This window comes from Belonocnema kinseyi, chromosome 10, assembly GCF_010883055.1.
Source record: "Belonocnema kinseyi isolate 2016_QV_RU_SX_M_011 chromosome 10, B_treatae_v1, whole genome shotgun sequence".
Taxonomy (NCBI): Eukaryota; Metazoa; Arthropoda; class Insecta; order Hymenoptera; family Cynipidae; genus Belonocnema; species Belonocnema kinseyi.
Genome location: NC_046666.1, coordinates 86,067,238 through 86,088,749, shown reverse-complemented (window position 1 = coordinate 86,088,749; position 21,512 = coordinate 86,067,238). Strand labels below are relative to the sequence as shown.

Below are 21,512 nucleotides of genomic sequence, written 5' to 3'. Positions count from 1 at the left end.
TTTCTTTACAAGGGTTATTTATTTAAATGATTTTACACAAACAAAAATTTAGTTTAAATATTTTCTCCTATTCTGAATTAATATTATTATTTATAATTTCACAAATATTCTCAGATGCTTCAACAGACATAGACTTAATAGCTTAGACTATCTACTTAAATCACAAACAAATGGTCTGATAAAAATGAATTTGTTAACACTGTCTTTGGTCAACTGTGAGTTTACATTCTATTTGGATTATTTAAAACAAAATCATACATCTATTTTATGCATTTTGATTTAATAAAACGGATTCTCTTATATCATAATCCCATTGATTGCATCAGAAATTTTATCACTTTCCAGTATGGTTGCATGATTTCCTTCTGCATAACGTATTTCTAAGTTGCCTTGAGTTACCTGGAAGAAACATGTAAGAAGTTTAACAGTTAATCTTGAGCCATTTCTAGTTTTTTAGCAAAATTTAGGGATAAATCATACAAGAAACAAAAGATATAAATTATTATTGCAGATGGGGTGTTGGGCAAGATGGATAAGAAGTGAAGGAGGTAAGAAGAGGAAAAAAGAAGGAAATATTGTCAATGGGAGAAGAAGTACATATAAGTCTAGTGTAAATATTGTAAATAGTAGATAAGTATTAGGTATTAGCCGTGGAGGCAGAGTTTTTGAAGTAAAAGGCCAGGCGTGAAAGTAGGCAAGCTGATAAAAGGGAGCAATCTCAGAGGTAAGGTGTGGATGAAGGATGTTAGTTTTCAAGGGTTAGTTTCAAAAAATTTCTTTAAAATTATAGAAGTGAAATGAAGTAAATTTGCCATGGCCAGTAGGCCGAAGAATGAACATTTATCTATTATTTTAAGGGGTCTTTCACAAAATACGTGATACGTTTAGGGTTAGGTGGGGATCTGCCGAAGTATCATTCTTTATGTTAAGACCAATGGAGAAAGTATCACGCAGGAGGGGGAGGGGGCTCAGAAGTTTCTGAAAAATGTATTACCTATTTTATGAATGGCCCCTAGGTGGATAGGTAATGGAAAGGAAAATCAAAAAAATTATTTATTAGAATATATAATTCCCGTGCATTTGTTAATACTGAAACCAACAACCGCCTCACTTTTGCGATAGCTTAAACGGGTTTTGAGATAATCGCAATAAATTGAGAAAAAAGCTAAGAGAAGTTAAAAAAAAACTGAAATTAAGTTAAATAATAACCCCATATTATTTAAACAAAAATTAATTTTTAACAGAAAAAAATCTATCGTTTCTCCTATTATTTGAAAAATTTGAAACAGATAAAACATCTCTTTCTTACCTCTAACACTTAAAAGATGCATGCTTATTTAAGAAAAGACAAATTTTTTAAATTTCTTTCAGCTACATTTAATTAGCTGGAAGTTCTTCGATTTTGTTTGGATTCTCTAGCAGTCACTTGAATTCCCACGGATTCATTTGAATTACATCAGATATCGTGACTTCGCGTGGATTTCTCTGAGTTACATTACATATGTCCGAATCTTTTTAATTTAATCGAGTTTCTTTAAATTCTTTAGATTTTTTTAAATTTAGGTCAATTTTTCATATTTACTAGAATTCAAATGTAATAAAATTAACTTTTTTTCTTTACCTTAAATTCAAATTTCTAATTTGAAATTTTTTCTACCGTAATCAAGTTTTAATGTAAGCTTCTAACAGGATTATATGTAACACTTAAGTTTAATGTTATAAGCAACTTACACTTTGGAGGCCATAATCGTCAGGTATAGAATTTAACGTCGGCAGCGTGGGCTTGATGAGCAGGATTGACGATCGAATGGGTTGTAGAGCAAAATTGGTGTAACCATCTACTGCTCGAAGTCTATAATAAATTGATGTACATATGGCCCTTTTCGTATCCCGTGATAATTTTAAATCTCCAGTCGGTGTGAGAGCCATCATCGATTCTACTTTTTCTTCCCATGTCATATCGTTCTGAAGATGAGTTGCAAGCTATAAGAAAAAAGAAATATCCATTTGTGTAGGAACGTACGAGAATCGGCTATTTTAGTTTATTTTTAAAAAATCATCAAAATCCGTATAACTAAATTGTTTCATTATTACACATTATTTAAATAGAATATTATTTAATGAATAGGTGCAAGAAAATATACAAAAATATATAAATGTTGGTCATTATGCGTCAGTTATGACATATTACATTTGAATTGAAACAAATTGATTACAGTACTTTATATTTTTTAGGTTTTACCTGGGAACTAAGATTCGGTGCTAAGAAATTTAAAATACCCATTAGTACATTGTTTTGAAGTTCTTTATCTGAACGTGAAGCAATGTGCTGATTCTTAATAGCTTGCACAAAATCTGGTGAACCATCAATAAGTACCAATCGACAATTAAAGCCTTTATCTTCCAAAATTCTAGCGAGTTCGATAGTCACAAGTGATCCAAAAGAGTAACCGACTAGAACAACGTTTTTTATTGCTTTGCTTTTGCTTAGAACATGCTGAAATAATTGAAAAAATATTATTATGTAAGTTTGAAACACCATGTAATTAAACCTGAAGATTTAAACAAATAGACTAACAGGTAAAACTTCCTGAGCCATGCCCGGAATACAAATATCTTTATCATTATTTATGCTAAATTGTAAACAAGTAACTGGTGCTCTGATTTTATCGGCTAACGGTAGAAATACGGATCCAAATCCTTCTAGTCCGGGAATAAGAAACACTTGACTCTTGTATTCTCCTTCTTCTTCTTTGGAACGCAGTTTGAAGGAACCCTCCGAATTAATACCTTCAGCTCCCAGTGTTCGTAGTAATAGCCGCATTCCGTTCAAAGCTTCCGAGTTAGCCTTTCCATAATCATCTATTTTCTTCTCACCTTCACTATGCTGTATTGATATATGTATCAACTTGGCAAAATTAAGACCACGAATATCCTGAGCCGTGAGGTAGACTTCGAATTCTCGTTCTAATGTTTGCTTTATATCTACTGCCATCATTGAATCCATTCCAAGCTCAGCTAAAGAAGTTTGTTGACTTATGGATTTGAGGTCTTTCAAGCCTATACAATAATTTGAAAAGTATTTATTTTGAATTTTTTATGAATATCCTATCTTTCACGACCTATGCCAGTATTCAATGTCAAATGACTAAGTTTGCTAGCGCATGCCTACACAATTAGGATAAAATATTGGTATAAGAATCCACAGATATGACATATGTACAATTCGTATGATTGGTTTCTTTTGAAAAATCGTACTGATTTTTAGTGATTATACTAATTAATTACCTAATATGTTCAGGACAGTATCAACAATGTTTGATGCACCTCCGCTTTTAGCATGTTTGTCAGCAACCACCATGCTAGCAACAACCGGATTCCGTTGACATAAAAAGCCGTCGAGTTCATTAATGCAAGATGATATGCTTTGTTGAAGCGTGCCGCCAATAACGAGTTCTTTGTGATCTTCTTGCATCTCAGCTACGAGACCAACATCACCTACTGCACCCCACTGAACAGCTAAAGCGGGGAGTCCTTCAATTGCTCGCTTTTCGCAAATTCTCTCCATAACTGAATTTGCCATTCCGTAGTTGGACTGACCAGCATTTCCGCGACCACACGATACAGAAGAAAATACCACAAAGTGACGAAGATCTGGACACATTTTTCTCGACAACTCATCTAGGTGCTTTGTACTCCATGCCTTGGACTTAAAAGACTCCTCAAATGTTTCTTTTGTCTGATTTTCCCAAAAATTGTCTTTAAGAACAACCGCTAAGTTAAAAATACCATCGATTGGTCCCAATTCTGCAGTGGTTTTAAGAATTGATTCACAATCTTCTAGCTTCGATGCATCTTTCTCGGAAATTATCACCACCTTCACGCCGTAACTCTTCCACAATTCCACTCGCATTCGTTGATAACCATTCTTTATACCTGTTCGAGACGTAAGTATTAATTTTTTAGCTCCTCGAAGAACCATCCAGTCTGCGAGTTCTAGACCGAAACCTCCTAAGCCTCCAAGAATAAGATAGCTACGATCATATTGGCAATGATATCGAGGCAGAGCAAGTATTGATTTATTCAATGATTCGCCATCACTACGAACTTGTATTAAAACCTGTGAATAGAGATCATACCTGCGAGATGTTTGACATATTTAAAAAGTATTGTAATAATTTATGTTATGTTTACAATATATTTTACCTTTCCGATGTGGTTTCCTGCGGCCATATACCTAATAGCTGTTTCTACTTTATCCTTTGAGTAAATAGTTCTTACCAGAGGTTTAATGGCACCTTTTTTTAAATAAGTACTAAACAAGTCTCTTAACCTAATTTTTTTGTCATTTGTGCCATTAAATAAATTATCCAACATGACCCCATGATAGCTTATTTCCCGAGAGAAATTATGTAGTCCAATTGAGTTGTTCGCTACTAGATCAAATTTCCCTATTTCCAGAAAACGACCAGACCGAGCTAAACATCGAAGTGAGGCCAGTAACTTTTCTTCTGCTAATGAATTTAAAACGATATCAACTCCTTTTCCTTTAGTTTCAGTCACAATCATTTGTTCGAAACTGGTATCACGAGAATTGCCGATGTGATCATCGGGAATTTGTGGAAATGTTTCCGTAATAAATTTTCGTTTTTCCACAGTCCCAACAGTAGTGAAAATTTCACATCCTTCATACAATGCAAGATTTATTGCAGCTTGTCCTATTCCACCACTACCAGCATGGATCAGGATTTTGTCACCTTTCTTCATTTTCCCACTTATGTATAAAGCGTAACAACAAGTCGCATACACACAGGTGACTGTAGCTGCATCTTCTAATGACCATTTATCCGGAACATCCCAACGTAAAATTGCATCAGCTACACGCATATTGCTAAGAGCAGAATCGGTTACCATACCCATCACGCGTCGTCCAGATGAATCAAAACCACTATATTCGAAACCGATAACGCAATCTTGCAGTCTTGATGTAGCAACCACCTCTGTTGCCAGTTTTCCAGTGGCTAACATTACATCCTTGAAATTCAGCGATGCGTACACTATATGAACAAGATTCTCGTGCTTAAAGTTATTTTGAATCCAACCTTCAAGCCACTGTAGAGAGCTTAAATCACCTCGTACAGTTTGATTAATCCATGCGTGATGCACATGCTGTGATGTAAGGGGAGCTAGGGGCATATGCCTGAAAAAAAAATCTTTATCACCTTGTTCAGACCGTGTTCAGTAAATGACTTTCACACACAAAATAGAATCGTTCGCTCCTGCAATCTGCGGTCAGAGGTTATCACACGTTTTATCCGAATCTACCTATTCAGAACTAAAAAAACCAATTTTAGTTGCAACACATTCACGTTCTATGATATCTTGGGCCCGAATCTGAAAATCTCCAATTCTTTCAACTCGATGTCTATCTTATTTCGTGCGAAAGTAAGTTTGGCGGGAAAAGTATCGGTAAGATAGGAATTAGATAAGTTTAACTTAGCCATAATTACCTCAATCTTCGTTAAACTAATATTTACCTATTGTTATTTAATTAATCGCGGACTGTTGTGGCACAGCGAAGAAATCACTGTCTTCCAAATAACGTGTCCAACAGTCGATCCAACAAGCACTTTGTGAGATTCGGGAAGTCACTTAACAAAACCGAAAGAGAAGGAAACGCAGATTTCAAGAAACGAACTAAAAGACCTTAATGGTCAAAGGATATACTCAGTTTAAATTAAATACTAATTAAATAGTATCGAATAACACACTTAATGTTAACTAGTTCAAGAATCGGAAAGCCCGCACTCGTCATAACATTGGCTGTCAGTGAACTCCCAGGAAAAGACGGTCCGAGTCTGCTAAACAAAGAGACATCACGCTACTACCCGAGTACCGACTTCAGCGAATAAGTACGACACGACACTCAAAACAGAAGGTAAATTTCAAAAAGAATAAGCGTTGGGTGAAAGTCAACAATGAAACTAAAAGGTCCCACATCTCAGTGCTATTCCTTTGATATCCGAATCCCCGAGCAATAATTTTCCTGTAGCCTGGCTCAACGCTGATCAATGCTAACATAAATGATGCTTGCGGAGCAAAGTTCTCACTTTCTTGAGAAAATTACGCAATCTAATTTCAAAAGCACTCAATCAATTTTTCACTCAAGTTTTGATCGCGACATATATCCGAAAACCAGAACACAAACGACGATTGTTCGAGATGGCGTAATATCCATATCAAGATTATATATAAATGTCTTTAATATCTACTTCTGAAAATCTATCCCTCTCTGTGCGGAGAAACGAATCCAAATTCAGCTTATTATACTCCAATCAAGGTTTGAGCAAAATTAAATAACAAAAGAAAAACATATGGTCTGTCATTTTAAATAAGTCAGTCAAGTCTGAGAGCCTGTTTCACGCCACTTGAAACGTTAAAAACAAGCCACAATTAATATATCTGTCATGCTGGAGAGCCTGTCTAGAGGCGTTCCCAATGTGGCAAGACAATCAACCATAAATATGTCTAACATGCTTGAGAGCCAGTCTCGAAGCGTTTGCAATGTTGCAAACAATGCACCATCAATGTATCTATCATGCTTTAGAGCCAGTCTTGAAGATTTTACAATGTTGCCAATAATCCACCATCAATATGTCTGGCATGCTTGAGAGCCAGTCTCGAAGCATTTGCAATGTTGCAAACAATCACACAGTCATGTCTGAGAGCCTGTTTTGAGGCGTTCACAATGTTGCAAACAATTTCTTAGCTGTATAGCTGTCATTCCTGAGAGTCTGTTTCGGGACTTTTGCAATGTTGAGAAAAATCACAAAGTTAGTACGTTTGTCCTGCCTGAGAGCACGTCTCAAGGCGTTCACAATATTCCAAACAGTCCATTAGCAGTATGGTTGTCATACCCTAGATATTGTCTCGAGACGTTTGCAATATTGAGAACAAGTACAGTTAATAAAATTGTCATGACCAAGAGCCTGTCTTGAGGTGTTTGCAGTGTTGTAAACAATACTTCAGAAGTATTTTGGCAGGTCTGAGAGCCTGTCTCGAGACGTTTGCAATGTTGAGAACAATCACATAGTGGGGCAGCGAAGAAATCACTGTACCAAAAAAAGGTTTTGGTTGTTAGGAAAAATTAGAACAGATGTAACCTCCAGAAGCCACGACCACGATCGTTCACCGAACGATCAATCCCGATGCAACCGGAAGTAATATGTCATCCGACTCGTCACTTGCCACAACTACAAAAGACAATCGAGTCGGGTAAGTCACTTAATAAAACCGAAAGAGAAAGAAACATAAATTTTAAGAATAAAACTAAAAGACCTGAATGGTCAAGAGATATACTGACTTTAAATTAAATACTAATAAAATAGTTCTAAATAACATACTTGATTTTAACTGGTTCAAGATTTGGAAAGCCCACACTTGTCAGAACCTTGGTTGACATTGAACTCCCAGAAAAAAAGGATCCGAGTCTGTTAAACAAAGAGGCATCACGCTACTACCTGAGTGCCGACTCCAACGAAATGGTATTGCATGACGCTCGAACCCGAACAGAAATTTCAAGAAGAATAAGCATTGGGTGAAAACCATTCTGTCGACAATGAAGCCCAAAGATCACTCAAAAGAAATACAATAACATTAAATAAATGATTGACACTTACACTAAAAAAAGAAACGCGGACACTATCGAGAGATTATCATACTTTTGGCTCACGCAATATTTTAATTAAATAGAAATTTCTTGTTGATCATAGTATCTATTATCGAAAAGAGTAGACACGTGAAGTAAGAGAAATATTTTTAATAATTGAGGCATTGAATGAAATAAGAAAATATAGAATTATTCCGTGGGAGAGGGGAAGTTCTGGGCGCTTTATATTAAGCCATGTTAAAAGCTCCAGAGCTTAATTAATGGATTTACAATATTGTTTCAATTGTGCTTAGAATATCCATCTTAACAAATAATACTTACCTATATGATCCCCAAGTTTGTTCTTGTTTTAGCACATTAATCGTTAAATCCAGCGCCAGCTGCTTAGCATAAATCGGATGCTTTAAGGAAAATGTAGGTGCTTTTGTATCATGAACCAAAACTCCTCGGATCATTTCTCCACCCGGTTCTTTAGTGAGACAATTTACCAAGCCCAACAATCCACTTTCAAAATCATTTTCTGCCACAAAAATGATTCTCGTTCTCTCGTTTGCTTTCTTCTCGGCTTCAGCCTTGAAAATTTTTTTCATCTCTTCCACCCAAGAAAATTCGCTGTTATTTACGGTTACGACTAATGCATGATTATTTGTCTTTTGCAATTTTCTAAGGAGTAATATAAGCCCTGAATCGGTTTTCTTTTCCACGACAATGTATAGGTCTTTGAGCCACTTTGAATTGGAGAAAGAGGAATCAATTGATTCGAGAGTAAGTAAAAAACCTCCATCTTTGAGGATGGCGAGAAGTTGAATTGATAAATCGTTTTTATCTTCAGACAAAATATTATGACCAACAGCAATTAGGGTATTTTTTTCGCAAAGTAGTTTAGAAGGTTCAATTACAGTGATATTTTGTAATATCGCACCTTCTTCGACATTTTTCGAATCAATTGCAATACCTACTTCAGCCTGAATAAGCGGTATATCAGCAAGAATTTCTAATATCATAGGCGAAATAAGTTGTTCCGAGTTAGTAATTTTGGTATCGTCAACTATTTCAACAGTTTTAACTTTAAGACCCAAATTATTTTCGAGCGCAATATGCGTTACTAGACGAACTGTTTCTTTCAAGGAAGTTTCTGTTCTATCACGATGTGCTATGAATTTGTATTCTTCCAAGACAGGTTTACCTACCGGTTTTCTTTTTGATATAGCACTTGCTGTTAATCCTTGAATTTCTATACCACCGGCTACGATAGTTTGAAATTCTTTATGCACGTAAGCAGAAATAACTGTAAATAAAGTAAATAAATATTATTTTTTGTAAACAAGTAGTTTTAAAGATGTAGAAATCCTATTTCATGTCATCTGACCAGAATACAAATTAAAAAAGTAATGTTCACAGTATGAAAATTCAACCATGTAGCGAAAGCCACATTCGGGTGAGCGAAACTCGTTCTCTTTTAGCCTCGTTTCACTAGTCGGGATTCAAGAATTTATGTGATAAGGGTAAGGAAAGAAAGCATGCGATAATTGATTGATTTCTTACACATCTAGTGGGCGTGCAATTATTATTGAATGATCATATGAGCTTTAAAAAGTCATTTTTCACCACAGCTGAAATAAAAACACACAAACTGACAACAAAGGAATAAAAAAACCCATACGTCTTACATCACCATATTTACTTAGCAAAGCTTCCTCTAAGACCGATGACAATCGAAAAATCTTTAATTTCATTCATCCAGCACAACACTGACACCTTTCGCTACACATTTCTTATGCTCAGGAACAACTTTCGGCCATAAGACTTTATTCTGGAATACATCTTTTACTTTCTTTATATCTATACATCTTTTCATCCAGATTTCTCTGTTCCGACAAGTCAGACAATCTTAGAAAATGTATTTCACTGTTTTTAAAATAGCGTTTTCTCTACACCACATACTGTAAGAACCCACTAATTATCGACTTTGTCCATTAACGTTTTGCCGTAAATGTCCCACAGGAATTTCATGCCAGCCGTGCTTATATTGCTTCTATCCATTTTTTGGCAAATCTAAGTCTCGGTACCATACCCGACAGTAGATAGGTGTAAAATGAGAATTACATTATCAATGAAATGTTCATTTAATAAACTGCGGGACCGAAAGAGAGGCGTTGCTCAATCAACCATGACAAATAGCATGAGGGCATTACTCTCAGCGCGTTGGTTACGTCAGCTGTTAGCATGCGTAACTGACGGTTTACGTTTGGACTATCTGAATTTATGTTAAAAGCCACTGCAAGCCATGCACTACACCGTACTTAATTCCTAATAGTCCAGTCAATTAAGAATTTTTTCCAGAAAACATTTATGAAGTTCAGATATCTATCGAATGTGGTTCCTTATGGTATAAAAATCAAAAAATATTTCAATCCGGTGGGTGAAAACACCCTTAAATCTAACGAGCAACTGGCGAAAATTGTGTTTTAGCGAATATTTCGAAAAGGGTACATCTAACGACAAAAAAAGTTCCATACAAAAAAAAAATACATAAAATTCTTAGCAAGAAAGGTCATAGGCATTTTTGTTATATGGCTCATAGTTCCTGAGTGATCCACACTCTGAGTAGGGGGTAAATTTGAATTCAAAGTCCGTACGCTCCGTCTCTTGACATATCTCAAAATGGGATGGTTTTTCGGCCATAATGTATAGGACTAAAATTGCGGATCAATCAATTCTATATGAATATTGATTAGGAACTTGTTGTTATTAAAATAATTGAACAGCACATAAAGATTTCTCTGCAAATATATCAGTGACTTATTTTACTAAGAAATTGACTGAAGAATATGTGTAATGTGTTTGATATATAAAGAAATTATTAAATACGATTTTAAATATTTTTTAACAATAAAATTATTTTCAAGTAATTATTCAATGATATATAAGTTTATAGTAGTAGTAGCAGTAGAAGTATGAGTAGTAGTAGTAGCAGCTGTAATGGTAGTAGTATTTTCTTGCACATACCTCGAAAAAGGGTGGTTTTTTTAGTGAAAATATATAGAAGCTAATTTTTAGAGCAGACTATTATCTATGAATATTTCTAATTAGTTTGTCTTTATTTAAACAATCGAAGGTAATATCAAAATTTTTCCGAAAATGTATCTGTGACTCATTTACACACCACCTATGAGGTAGAGTTTGTGGTAAATTTTTTTAATGTGGTTCCTTCAGGATGACTAATCCACTGCAGGCTTGTAAATAATTGTTAAAATGTATTTGAAAAACTGTTATTAGTTTTCATAATCCTTAACTGTGACAGTTTATCTATAATTTCATCATTAAGGCAACCTATACCTTGAAAATTTAAGAACATTACGGAACATTTCAATCCACTTTTTAAAGGTCCACCACGTTCACCAGATCCCATTTTACAGGAACAATTTATTAAATTCATAATGAGCGATGGAGCTGGTGTCTCACTAGTATACAATAGCAATAAACTATTTTTGTTTCCTTTTTAACCCCATATTTACAACTCTAAACATTTTCCTTTGTATGTTTGCATTTAATGATACACTCGATAAGAGTGTTGTCGAGCAGCTGTGAAAGTTGGAGAAAGCCCAGAGGAAGACACAGCCTGACTCGAAAAAGTGACAAATTTTTTGAAGCATACGTTTTACATCCAGCTGGATTTTTATCTTCCTATGAATTTCTTCAATAACACTATCATCTTGTGCAGGATCAAAACTTCGAGGGATGTTTTTAAAATCGGCAAGAACATTTTGATAGTGCTTAGCCTTAGAATCGTCTAGATTAATTTTAGGGAAAATTAATTTCTTTAAGGTACAGAATGTTCTAATGTGCAAATCTACTCACTATGAAGTAACAGCTGCTCGAGAGCAATTTATTCTTGCATTATACAAGGCTAATCCTTCTGAAACACGTTTAAACAATTTTGGACATGTATGTTTCAACAAATATGTGACTTATTCCAGTCAGGCTATATCTTTATCTAGGCTGCCGTCAAATTTCGTAGCTACTCGAAAAAACTCTCAACGAGTCTATCATCAAATGCAAACCTGGAAGGGAAAGTTTTTAGAATCAGAACTGTGGGGTTGATCAGATCGCATTCAAGGTCATTTGAAGGTCAAATGAAGAAATATTGCTGAAAAAATCTGAAAAAATTTAGGCATCGGTTTTTTAGCACGCTGAATCCGAATCTGATGTCCATTGACCTTCATTAGTTCAAGATCAAGGCCATTTGAAGGTCAAACCAAGAAAATAACCTCAAAAAAATCATTTCGGCTGCTATAACTTTATAATTTTCACTTTTTTTATTTCCTAAAAAGTGTTTCACAACTTCCTTAAAACTGAGCCATGCATCCCTTTGCATTTTTGTACTGACAGGTACTGCGGCATATTGATTTGTGTTATGAAGTATTACAGCTTTTAAGCTTCTTTTTCATGAGTCAATAAACAGTCTCCAATCATCACCTTTATAAGTTTTTCGCTTAAGTTATAAGTATTTGGCTAATATTGATAAGTACACTGCCTTACTTTCGAGAAATTCATAGCAGCTAATGTTGATAAAGATAAATTAATATTTCCAGTTTCTATATAGACGAAAAATTAAAGATGATTCTAAATTAATTTTTTAAAACATTTTTTCAACAGTACCTCATTGATTTGACCTTCAAAAGACCCTGACCTTGTACTCGTGAAGGTCAACCGACACTGGATTCGGATTCAGCATGCTCAAAAACCTACATTTGAATTTTTTCAGATTTTTTTAGCCTTTTTCCGAATTCGACCTTCAAATGACCTCAGATGACCTTCAGATAACCAGATATGATCAAATCAACCTAGTATTTGTATTCAGATACCCTCAAAACCTATATATAAATGTTTACAAAAATTTTTTGAGGTCATTTTGTCAGTTTGACCTTCAAATGACCTTGATATTGAACTAATGAAGGTCAACCTAGAACCCAAAAGGTCGCCTCCGTGGACTTTGAATTTTTTTTGGTTGCCTGTGTTATTTTTGGGTTTGAATAACAGATGATACAAGGACGTGTACTCACTCTATTTCTACCATTCTTTTGGCCTGAAATAAACCGGGACTAAGCACATTTTATTTTTGAAGGAAAAGTATCACACCACCGTCGTAGTAGTGTGGTCCATTACTGGTCTCTAGTACGGGTAATCGAAAATTCGCCCAGTTGTGGATAACATTTGGCTCTAATATCTATGGAAAAACCATTTTTTTTCTGTTTCTTTTCTATCTAAAACCTAAGTTCCATCTTTATGTGAATTTATAAATGTTTAAAAAAATTTCATGTTATGTAATTCTTAAGAGTTGTAAATAGTATAAGACACCTATAAAGGAAAAATTACATTTTACAGTTCAAGATAAAACTTCTTAGTTTCGTCGTTTACTTATTTTCTATTTTAATTACTATTAAATCTTGAGAATCGACAACTGCTAAATATTATTTAAACTTATATTGATTTACTCACATTTTTCATTAGAATCTGCACTGATAATTTTACTCAAGTGAGCTTTTGGATCAATAACTAATTTATTAATTCCAGTTGGAACAAATAAACCTCTCGTGTCAATGCCAAGAATCTTTAATTGTAGCATGTTATCCATGAATGTTACCCAGTTACCAACCCAAGTAATTTGACCATTATTTCCTTTAATAGCAGCACTTCTGAGTCCACGAAATAGACCAGAATAATGATATCCACGAAGTCTTAATTCTTTGTAAATATCTCTGGAGAGGATTTGTTCTTCATGTTCGTTATATGCTATGGAAGGGTTTATCTTTTCTTTCGATGCATCTACAATCGCACGAATAGATCCCGAGACTATCGCAGCTCCACCTTCGATAACTTCAAAATTTCCTGAAACTGGAACCAGAGTAAGTTATTTAGTGTAAAGACTTCAAATAGATATATGTGTATTAGGATGGGCCAAAAAATATAAAAAAGCGTGGAAAATTAAAATTAGGACAAACCCTTTTTTTAAAAAAAATTTTTTTGTATTGAATTAAGCCCACAGACTTACTTGAAATATAAATTATTAGAAGTAAATAATTAATTCAATAATTATTAAAAATAAAACTTCTCGAGTAAAATCAGCCTTGTTTCGGAAATCAGGCATCTAAGCTCTTGATTGAATTATGGCTCTTACGTAACCGTCTCTTGCTCCGAAAAAAATACGAATTTTTTTAGGTAATTTTATGCGGGTAGTTTCATCATTTTTTAATTATGGATATATTTGTAATATCAAATAGGTACTTTTATACATTCTTTAGGCAAAGTTCTACTGATACTATACAACCCTACTAAAAATACTTAGATTCACTAGTAAGAAATACTCGTAAAGCTTTTACTAATTCCCGCCAGCCTCAAATTGATATACTTTTTACCTTCGATAGCGGTTCCTAGTATAAATACCTACATCAACGTATTCTACTCACAGGAGCGCGTTTAAACTTACGAGTTTCTATGATCTTTTGTGAGTATTTTTTAGTAGAGTATCAAAGATTATTAAATAGATTACGTGAAAACTCAAAGTTCTTTGAGGCCTTTATATCTTGTCAAATATATGCAAATTAAAGTGATATTTTAAAATTCTTTAACAGAATTGTTATTTATAATTATGTTGCAAAGTACGTGTAGAACTAAAAAAATGCCCTCCCAGTTTTTGAATTTGAGAATGAGTCCAGCTACTAAAGACAAGGCAGTAAAGTTAACTTTCAAGGCAACATCTAAAGTCACCAGGTGGTAGCCCACCGTGACTTCTAAACTTTTCAAAAAGGTCATTTTCCCGTTATCCGGACTAGATAACAGCCAAAGAAGATAAAAAGTGATTTTTCCTTCAGGTGAGCTTCACATGTAAATTTGATCTAGAGGTCACAAACCAAATGCAAACGTAAAATTTCCCGGTATTTCAGAATTCGCGATCAAAAACGCGTTTTCGATTTATAAACAAAAGTTGACTTTAAAATGACCTTCACTCTGGACTGATGTGTTAGAACAGACCCTAGATTCAGGTTCAGCTACCCCAAAAACGCATAGGTATGGTTGTCTAATTTTATGCACATAACACTTTTTGGTGGGGCTGTGTTGTACAGAATTCAGTGAATTCAAAGCTTTTTTGGGAAAATAGATTCACCAATTAGAAGCTATAAGTCCTCGAAGGTAGGATAATAGGAATCAGGTTTAAAATAAAAATATAAACTCACATCACTTAACTGGTTGCGAATCAAATACTAATATTAAATTCACGTCAATCTCAGCTAATTTACGTAGTGCATGTATTTCATGATAGCGTATTGCAACGCTGATACTAGACTCAATAAAAGTGATAGTTCAAGAACTCTGAAAATATGCCAGACGTAAAACACATTTCCCATCGTCCTCATAAAGGACCACGATGTTGTCGTTCTGCCGTGTTTCGTAGAGCTCGGGTCCTATAAAAGGTCTACATGGATGTTCTAAAATTGTGAGTGCAATAATTTGTTCTTGTTCGCATCAATCAGTTATCACAGAATCAATGGTCTAAGAATTAACAATACGACGATTTCATATTCATGCTACGGTGGAAGGTTAAGCTGGCGCACAAGTCAGCTAAAGCGCGATGCCCTGCGGAAGGACGTTAGGATGTGAGGATGAAGCCGTAGTGGGTCCGACAATAAGTTGGCATTGTGCTCGTCAGAATCATAAATCCCTTATATCTAGGCATAAGTAGGTATAAGGGTAATCACTTCTTCCTAACTCGTACTTCTTACGTTCTTAACTTCTTATTTCAAACTTCTGCTTTTCAAAATTTTTTGTAATAAAACCCCTAATGTATTTTGATGTATTTGTTGTAAATACCAGGCTTCGAGCGATCATAAACTCATTAATGAATAGAGTCATTAAATTTATCAAGAATTTTTTGGTGTCGATGTTAGGGATTAAAACAAGAAATGGGTTCCCTACGAAATATGTTCTGGGTGCCATATGGTACAATGTTGAGTCGTTAGGTCGTCTTTGGAGATAGTAAGACCCTTAAGTTCACGAAACCTAATTTATTAAAAATCCAACTAAAAGAAAAATGATCGCTATCTCTTTTTGAATAACTTGGCATGGGTTACGAGGAAGGTCAACAAAAGAATTTCTTGTGTCGATGTTATACCCCTAAGGAAACCCACCAAAACGTTCGAGACTGGTGATATATGCAACGATTGTGATGCGATCGGAAGTTCGTTTCCGATCAACGATAGCAAAGAAGATTAAATAGCACGTTCAATCTGTTAAATAGAGAATTTGAAGATCACCAATGGTTCTGAAGTGAAATAAATGAGCTCTTGTGATGACTATTCATTCTCAAACAAATAAAGTAAGAGAGTGCTAAACATTTTTAGGCAAGAAGCAATGAACGAGCTTGTTAAATACTTAGAATTACCTTAAAACGATGCAGAATTGTACATTGCATCAGAGCTAAAAATTAAAATTTGTTTTTGTGGTTGCTACTTATTGATTCACCTAAAATAAGTCAGGAAATAGTATTGTTTCAGAATAATATAGTGTTTCCTCGCCTATACCAATAGCACATTTAACTTAGCTGAAAGGGTAATAAAGTTATATTGAATTAGATTTGGAATATAGAAATTTTGAACATCAAACTAGGAGAGCGATCAGGCTTCATAGGCATTCCAAAGAACTGCAAAAGCTGCTCTTCGTTTTTTGTTTTGCGAAAAAAAATCGTTCATTAACAATTCTAAATCAATGTCATCGACAAAATCCCAATATGTATGCAAAGTTGCAGTACTCTTCAATCTCTTAAATCTGAATTTCACGAATTCCGGAAGAACGTTCATCGCTGAATCTTTAAAAACTCACAATGTCATATAAAGTTACGTTTAGTGATTTTTGAGCTAGACTCGAAAATATTTATCGATCCCATACTACAACGACTCCCATATATGGTATTCTATACATAATTTTTTTTAATGTACGTTTCACTGCCGCTGTTGCTATTATTTAAAAATTTAAAGTCTTTTTTGCATTAAATAAATATATTTTATTGTACAGATAGTGATACTTACTAAAATCTTGAAAATTGACGTTGTAACAAAAAAATTATACAGAAAATAGTTGTTTTTTTTACCACGGATGTAAGATTCGCTAAATGAAGTATCAAGTTTTCAGCATGAATGTAAATACTTACAGTATGTAAACTTGATCACCTCTCCTGAAGACATTTCTTGTGAAGTCATGCTGAAATTACGAATCAACTGTCTGCTAACACCAGGAATCTCAGAAGTCAATTTAGAATCTCTGAAAAATCTCCTTGCAGTATTTCCCGAGTTTGAAGTTTTATATCCATGTGTTGGAATTTCTACGATTAATCCCATTTCATCGAAAAACTCGGTTTGAAATCTTTTTTTGCTGTTTTTACTTGCTCTTTCTCACTTTCCATCTTCGCTTGCCATTCACAGAAGCTTAGACGATAGCCTATATGCAGAACATATTCCATCATGCGAATCCACGCATGCATAGTTAAGACAAAGTCATGGGTGACAGTTATTATGCAACGACCATTGGGAACTTTAATTTTTGTTGGAACAAGTGTTGTGATTTTCTTTTTCATCAAATCTACTTATGATATCGTACGTTTCTTTATCTCTGGTGCTTGCTTATACATAAGTAATTCTGAACAAATTTTAGAGGCGCGTTTCAAACAGGTTGTGTACATGCGCAATGGTATCATTGTCATCGTGTATATACTTACATCAGATTTTCTTTCTTGACTAAATTTCTGATTATACCCACTCTGGTCAGTCGAGCCATCACAACCATATTTGTGAATACAATTTATTGCAACTTTTTTTGTTTTACCAAATTAAGGGCAAAATTTTTTGGAATTTCTAAAATACGCCTTACCGCGTGATCATACAATTTTTGTAAATCAACTCCAACACCAGTCCCCGTTATTTCCACGCTACTTCCAGCAGGAAGACATTCTTTCTTAGCGCCTTCAAGATTAACACAGAGAAGAAAAATATCTGCATTTCGTAACCTTGTTTGAATCCGTTTGGTTACGTATTAGTGCTTTGTAAATCGTTTTTCCTTTAGTATCTATAGCACTTTCAGTGATCAAATCTTTTTATTCCTGAGCCAAGTTTTTCCCCGTCTTAGCAAAAATTGCTCAGAAAGGCATTTTCAATTTCAACTGGGGAGTAACTGTCCACAAATGAGAGTATTTTTCGTCTTTGGGTTGATTTTGAAACGTTTTCAAAATCTTCCGAAGATTTTCTGCCAGCTTTTGCATGATAAAATGTTATTACGAAGTCTTACGATTACCATCTTTCGTTTGATCTATCGAACTTTTCTAAATCGTAAAATGAATTCTTTTATTTTTTTTTCATAATTTGGTATAAAGTATTGCAAACATTTTTGACGCACCACATTTTGTTGTTCACTTTCCAACGCATTTGTCGAGCAAATGTGCTCCACTAAAATATGTAGATCTTCACTGAAATTGTTTATCAGCAAATAACTTAAAACTCTAGTAATAAAATTTAAAGCTTTCATATTTGGAATTTATACAACTTTATAATCACAAAAAACGTAGCTTTTTGCGAAACAATTATTTACAAGTAAGGACTCAACATAGATAAGAAACTCTTTTTTTACTTTCCAAATAATAATTAACGCGAAAAAAGAACAAAAACAAAAAAAGCAAAAACTATATTTTCGTAGAAGGCAAAAAGAAAATACTAGATGCTTCAACGTACGTAGAAAAAATTCTTATAAAGAAGCCTGATATTCGCCTATAACTGGTTTCTGAAAAGGAGTAACATACTATTCTGGTATCAAATGTTATTGAAATAGAGACGAATTCAAATTACTAACTGTCTTTGGTGATGCTACTTTCTGTTTTATTTTATAGGACCGCAAAATGTAAATGATTTCTGCCTGACACAAATGCCAAAGATGCGAGAAAAATTAAGAAACAGTAGCATATCAGTGTTATCGTCAGTTGTTTGGCCATAGCATCAGAATAACAAAAGAATCTAAGATGGCGCCAGCAATAATTCATCTTCATTGGAAATAATTCATCCGGGATATCGAAAAAAAAAGTTTCCATCAACAGGTGCCAGAATAATGCATTTGTGTATTAAATTTGTTTGAAAACAATATTAAATTTATTAACTAATTATGAAATTTGCTTTAATCATCATGAAGTTCCCGATTAAAATGACTGATATAGAAAAATCGACTTTTTCCGTCAACAGATGCCCGAATAATGCGTTTGTTTATTAAATTTGATTATAATATGAACAATTATAATCTTAAGAGAAAGTAAAAAAAAATATTGTTCCCATGTAAATTTATTACAATATAACTTGAAAAACGCATAGTTATGGAAAATCGTAGAAAACATTTTTTCTGCAAATAATTTGTTTGTAACATTTTTTTTTGTTCATTGTACATTATTTTAAACCAAAAAATTCATTTTTTCCCACTGCGCACCGGCCGAACTTAATGACAAGAATTTGGAAAGGCTTTATCTACTAGAGTTTTATTTCAATTGACTTAAAAGATTGGGAGAATATTCTTGATATGTTGTACTATCAGATAAAAAAAATATATTCTTTGAAATTTTAGAACTCACGTAACCCCGTAAAAAAGCCTTCAGCCGAGTGGTGCTGTGGATAAATTGTATTTGAAATTTATACTTAATAGACTTAGCATTGGATAAGATTTGATAATCCGTAAATGTAAAAAAAAGATTCGATAGATTGATAATTTAAGTAGGCGGAAATTTCAGATGATCTTCGGGTACCTCAAATTGTACCAGCAGAAAATTTTTTTAATAAAAATTTTGATCTATCTCGAAAGCGAAAAGATACAGGAAACTGACAAACTAAGTTAATAAGAATATTATCACAAGGAAAAATCAAAATCTTTAATAGCCTCACTAAACATGAGACATAAGCGAAAACCTGCAGAAGTAATAATAAATAAGAATGAATGAACGATGGGCTTAGATTAGTTTCTGATTAACTTGGATTTAGTACACAGATAAAGGCAATAAAAAGATCAAACCTTGCTTGGGATCATTCTTGAATTCATGCGGATTGGGCATTGCATTGAAAATAAGTGCAAGATTTTTTCTAATTTGCGTATGATTAATTCTGATATGGTTTCGGATTCACAATTATTTGTTTAGGTGGGTATCGGATATAGTCCCACTTATTCTGGTTGCATTCAAGAAGTCCTACCGATTCAAAAAAATTGGAGGGACGCTTTGATAAATGGATTCGGTAAGGGTCTAGATTGAAAAATGAATTTTTTATGGTTTCGGATTGAAGTTGATCTTAAAACATGAATGAACAAGGATTCATAAGTGAACCTCGGATTCATTCGGATTGAATTTGGGACTGAGACATGGTTTGAGATTGCAATTTAATTTGGGATTTAAACATAGCTTGAGCAAGGAAGACGAGGATTTAAAATTTGCTCAAAATTACTTGAGATTGCAGCGCACGATCTGTTTCGAAAAGTGTAATAAGGGCCAAATTGGTAGGCAAGTCATCAAGGTTTGATAATCGCCAACCTCGTTATCTTTCCGAATCGAGTTTTTTAAAAATTAAAATCTTCTATGTTCGAGACTGTGATACAGGGCAATTTGAAGCGTAGGGACTCATCACTTCTTTTATTCTTTATTTTATCGGAAGTGAAATTGAATACATCGAAATTATTTGCATTTCTACATATTTCTACACGCCTACCAATTTATTACAAATATCTACATAAATACATGCCTGAATACATAGTATTCATATTATAATATTATGCTTCATCAAATATTCAGTCTACCTATAATTGACTATACCCAAATGCTGCATTGATTTGAACACGCCACTCTATCAAAAAATCTACTAATACAATACAATTATTTAAATAACTTTAATTTCACAGGAAATAACTCTAGGTTAAATTATGAATAATCTGAATTAAATCTGAATAATAAAGGTTTCCCATATCGAATAAAAAAATCGCCATTGCTTCTGCGTTTCTGTGGGAACAGGCTCGGTCAACTCAATAAGGCAAAATGGTAAATTTTGAGAACTTTGGCGCGGAAGGTTGAGAAGCAGGAAGGGGAGTCAAATTAGATCTCCTGCCCATCGTAGATGGCATGGACGCGAAAGAACGAGGGCCTCGCGCGTACGCGCAAAGTAAATTGATTGTTGTCGTCTGCTGCATCGTTCAGTAGTGACAGTTACACAATTATTTAAAATGGATAAAAAAACGTGTTCTGTAAGTAGTTAAAGACTTCAAAAAATTAATGACAAGCAAGTGATAGGTCATAAGTTCCCAACGCGACGGTCAATATGCTAACAGATTTCAAAAAAAGATGTCAAGAAGAATTCGTAAACTGTAAATCAAAGTTGCTTATTAAAAAATAAAATGCCAATGTTCTTCTTCAATCGTAATGGAATTATTTCTTTTAATAAAAATAAGGGCTAAATGAAGTTAATGAGACACAAAAAATGAGAAATAGTATTCTAATTATCTTTTATTTCTCATTTTGTGTTTCTTATTTGCTTCGTTTTGTCTTTATTCTTTGTTTTTGGTTAATTATTTTGAGATGCAACACATATAAGGTGTCGGTCGATCGTTTCGAACCGTATCTATAACTTTCTAGTTTTAGAGCAACCAAGGAAAAGTTTATGCGTTGCTTGCAGATCCCAGCTTGCCAGTATCCCAGATTCACCATTAGAAACACTTCGAGAATGTGTCATTCGCTTTCGGCACGATGTTAAGCCTTCACTTAGGGGTACTTTTTTCGAGA

The 21,512-nt window shown here is 34.1% G+C and overlaps 1 protein-coding gene across 2 annotated transcripts in view; it reads right to left on the bottom strand.

Moving 5' to 3' along the window:
* Positions 1 to 37: 37 nt before the first annotated feature.
* LOC117181633 (fatty acid synthase-like) overlaps positions 38 to 21,512 on the bottom strand; it is a 149,286-nt gene continuing 127,811 nt past the window's right edge. For both annotated transcript variants that reach the window (XM_033374517.1, XM_033374519.1), the window contains exons 12-19: positions 13,172 to 13,567; positions 7,991 to 8,957; positions 4,207 to 5,200; positions 3,289 to 4,120; positions 2,579 to 3,060; positions 2,243 to 2,497; positions 1,732 to 1,983; positions 38 to 399 (exon numbers count right to left, since the gene is read on the bottom strand). In XM_033374517.1, coding sequence (XP_033230408.1) covers positions 298 to 399; positions 1,732 to 1,983; positions 2,243 to 2,497; positions 2,579 to 3,060; positions 3,289 to 4,120; positions 4,207 to 5,200; positions 7,991 to 8,957; positions 13,172 to 13,567 — 4,280 coding nt within the window. In that variant the 3' untranslated portion in view covers positions 38 to 297. The remainder of the gene's footprint in view (positions 400 to 1,731; positions 1,984 to 2,242; positions 2,498 to 2,578; positions 3,061 to 3,288; positions 4,121 to 4,206; positions 5,201 to 7,990; positions 8,958 to 13,171; positions 13,568 to 21,512) is intronic.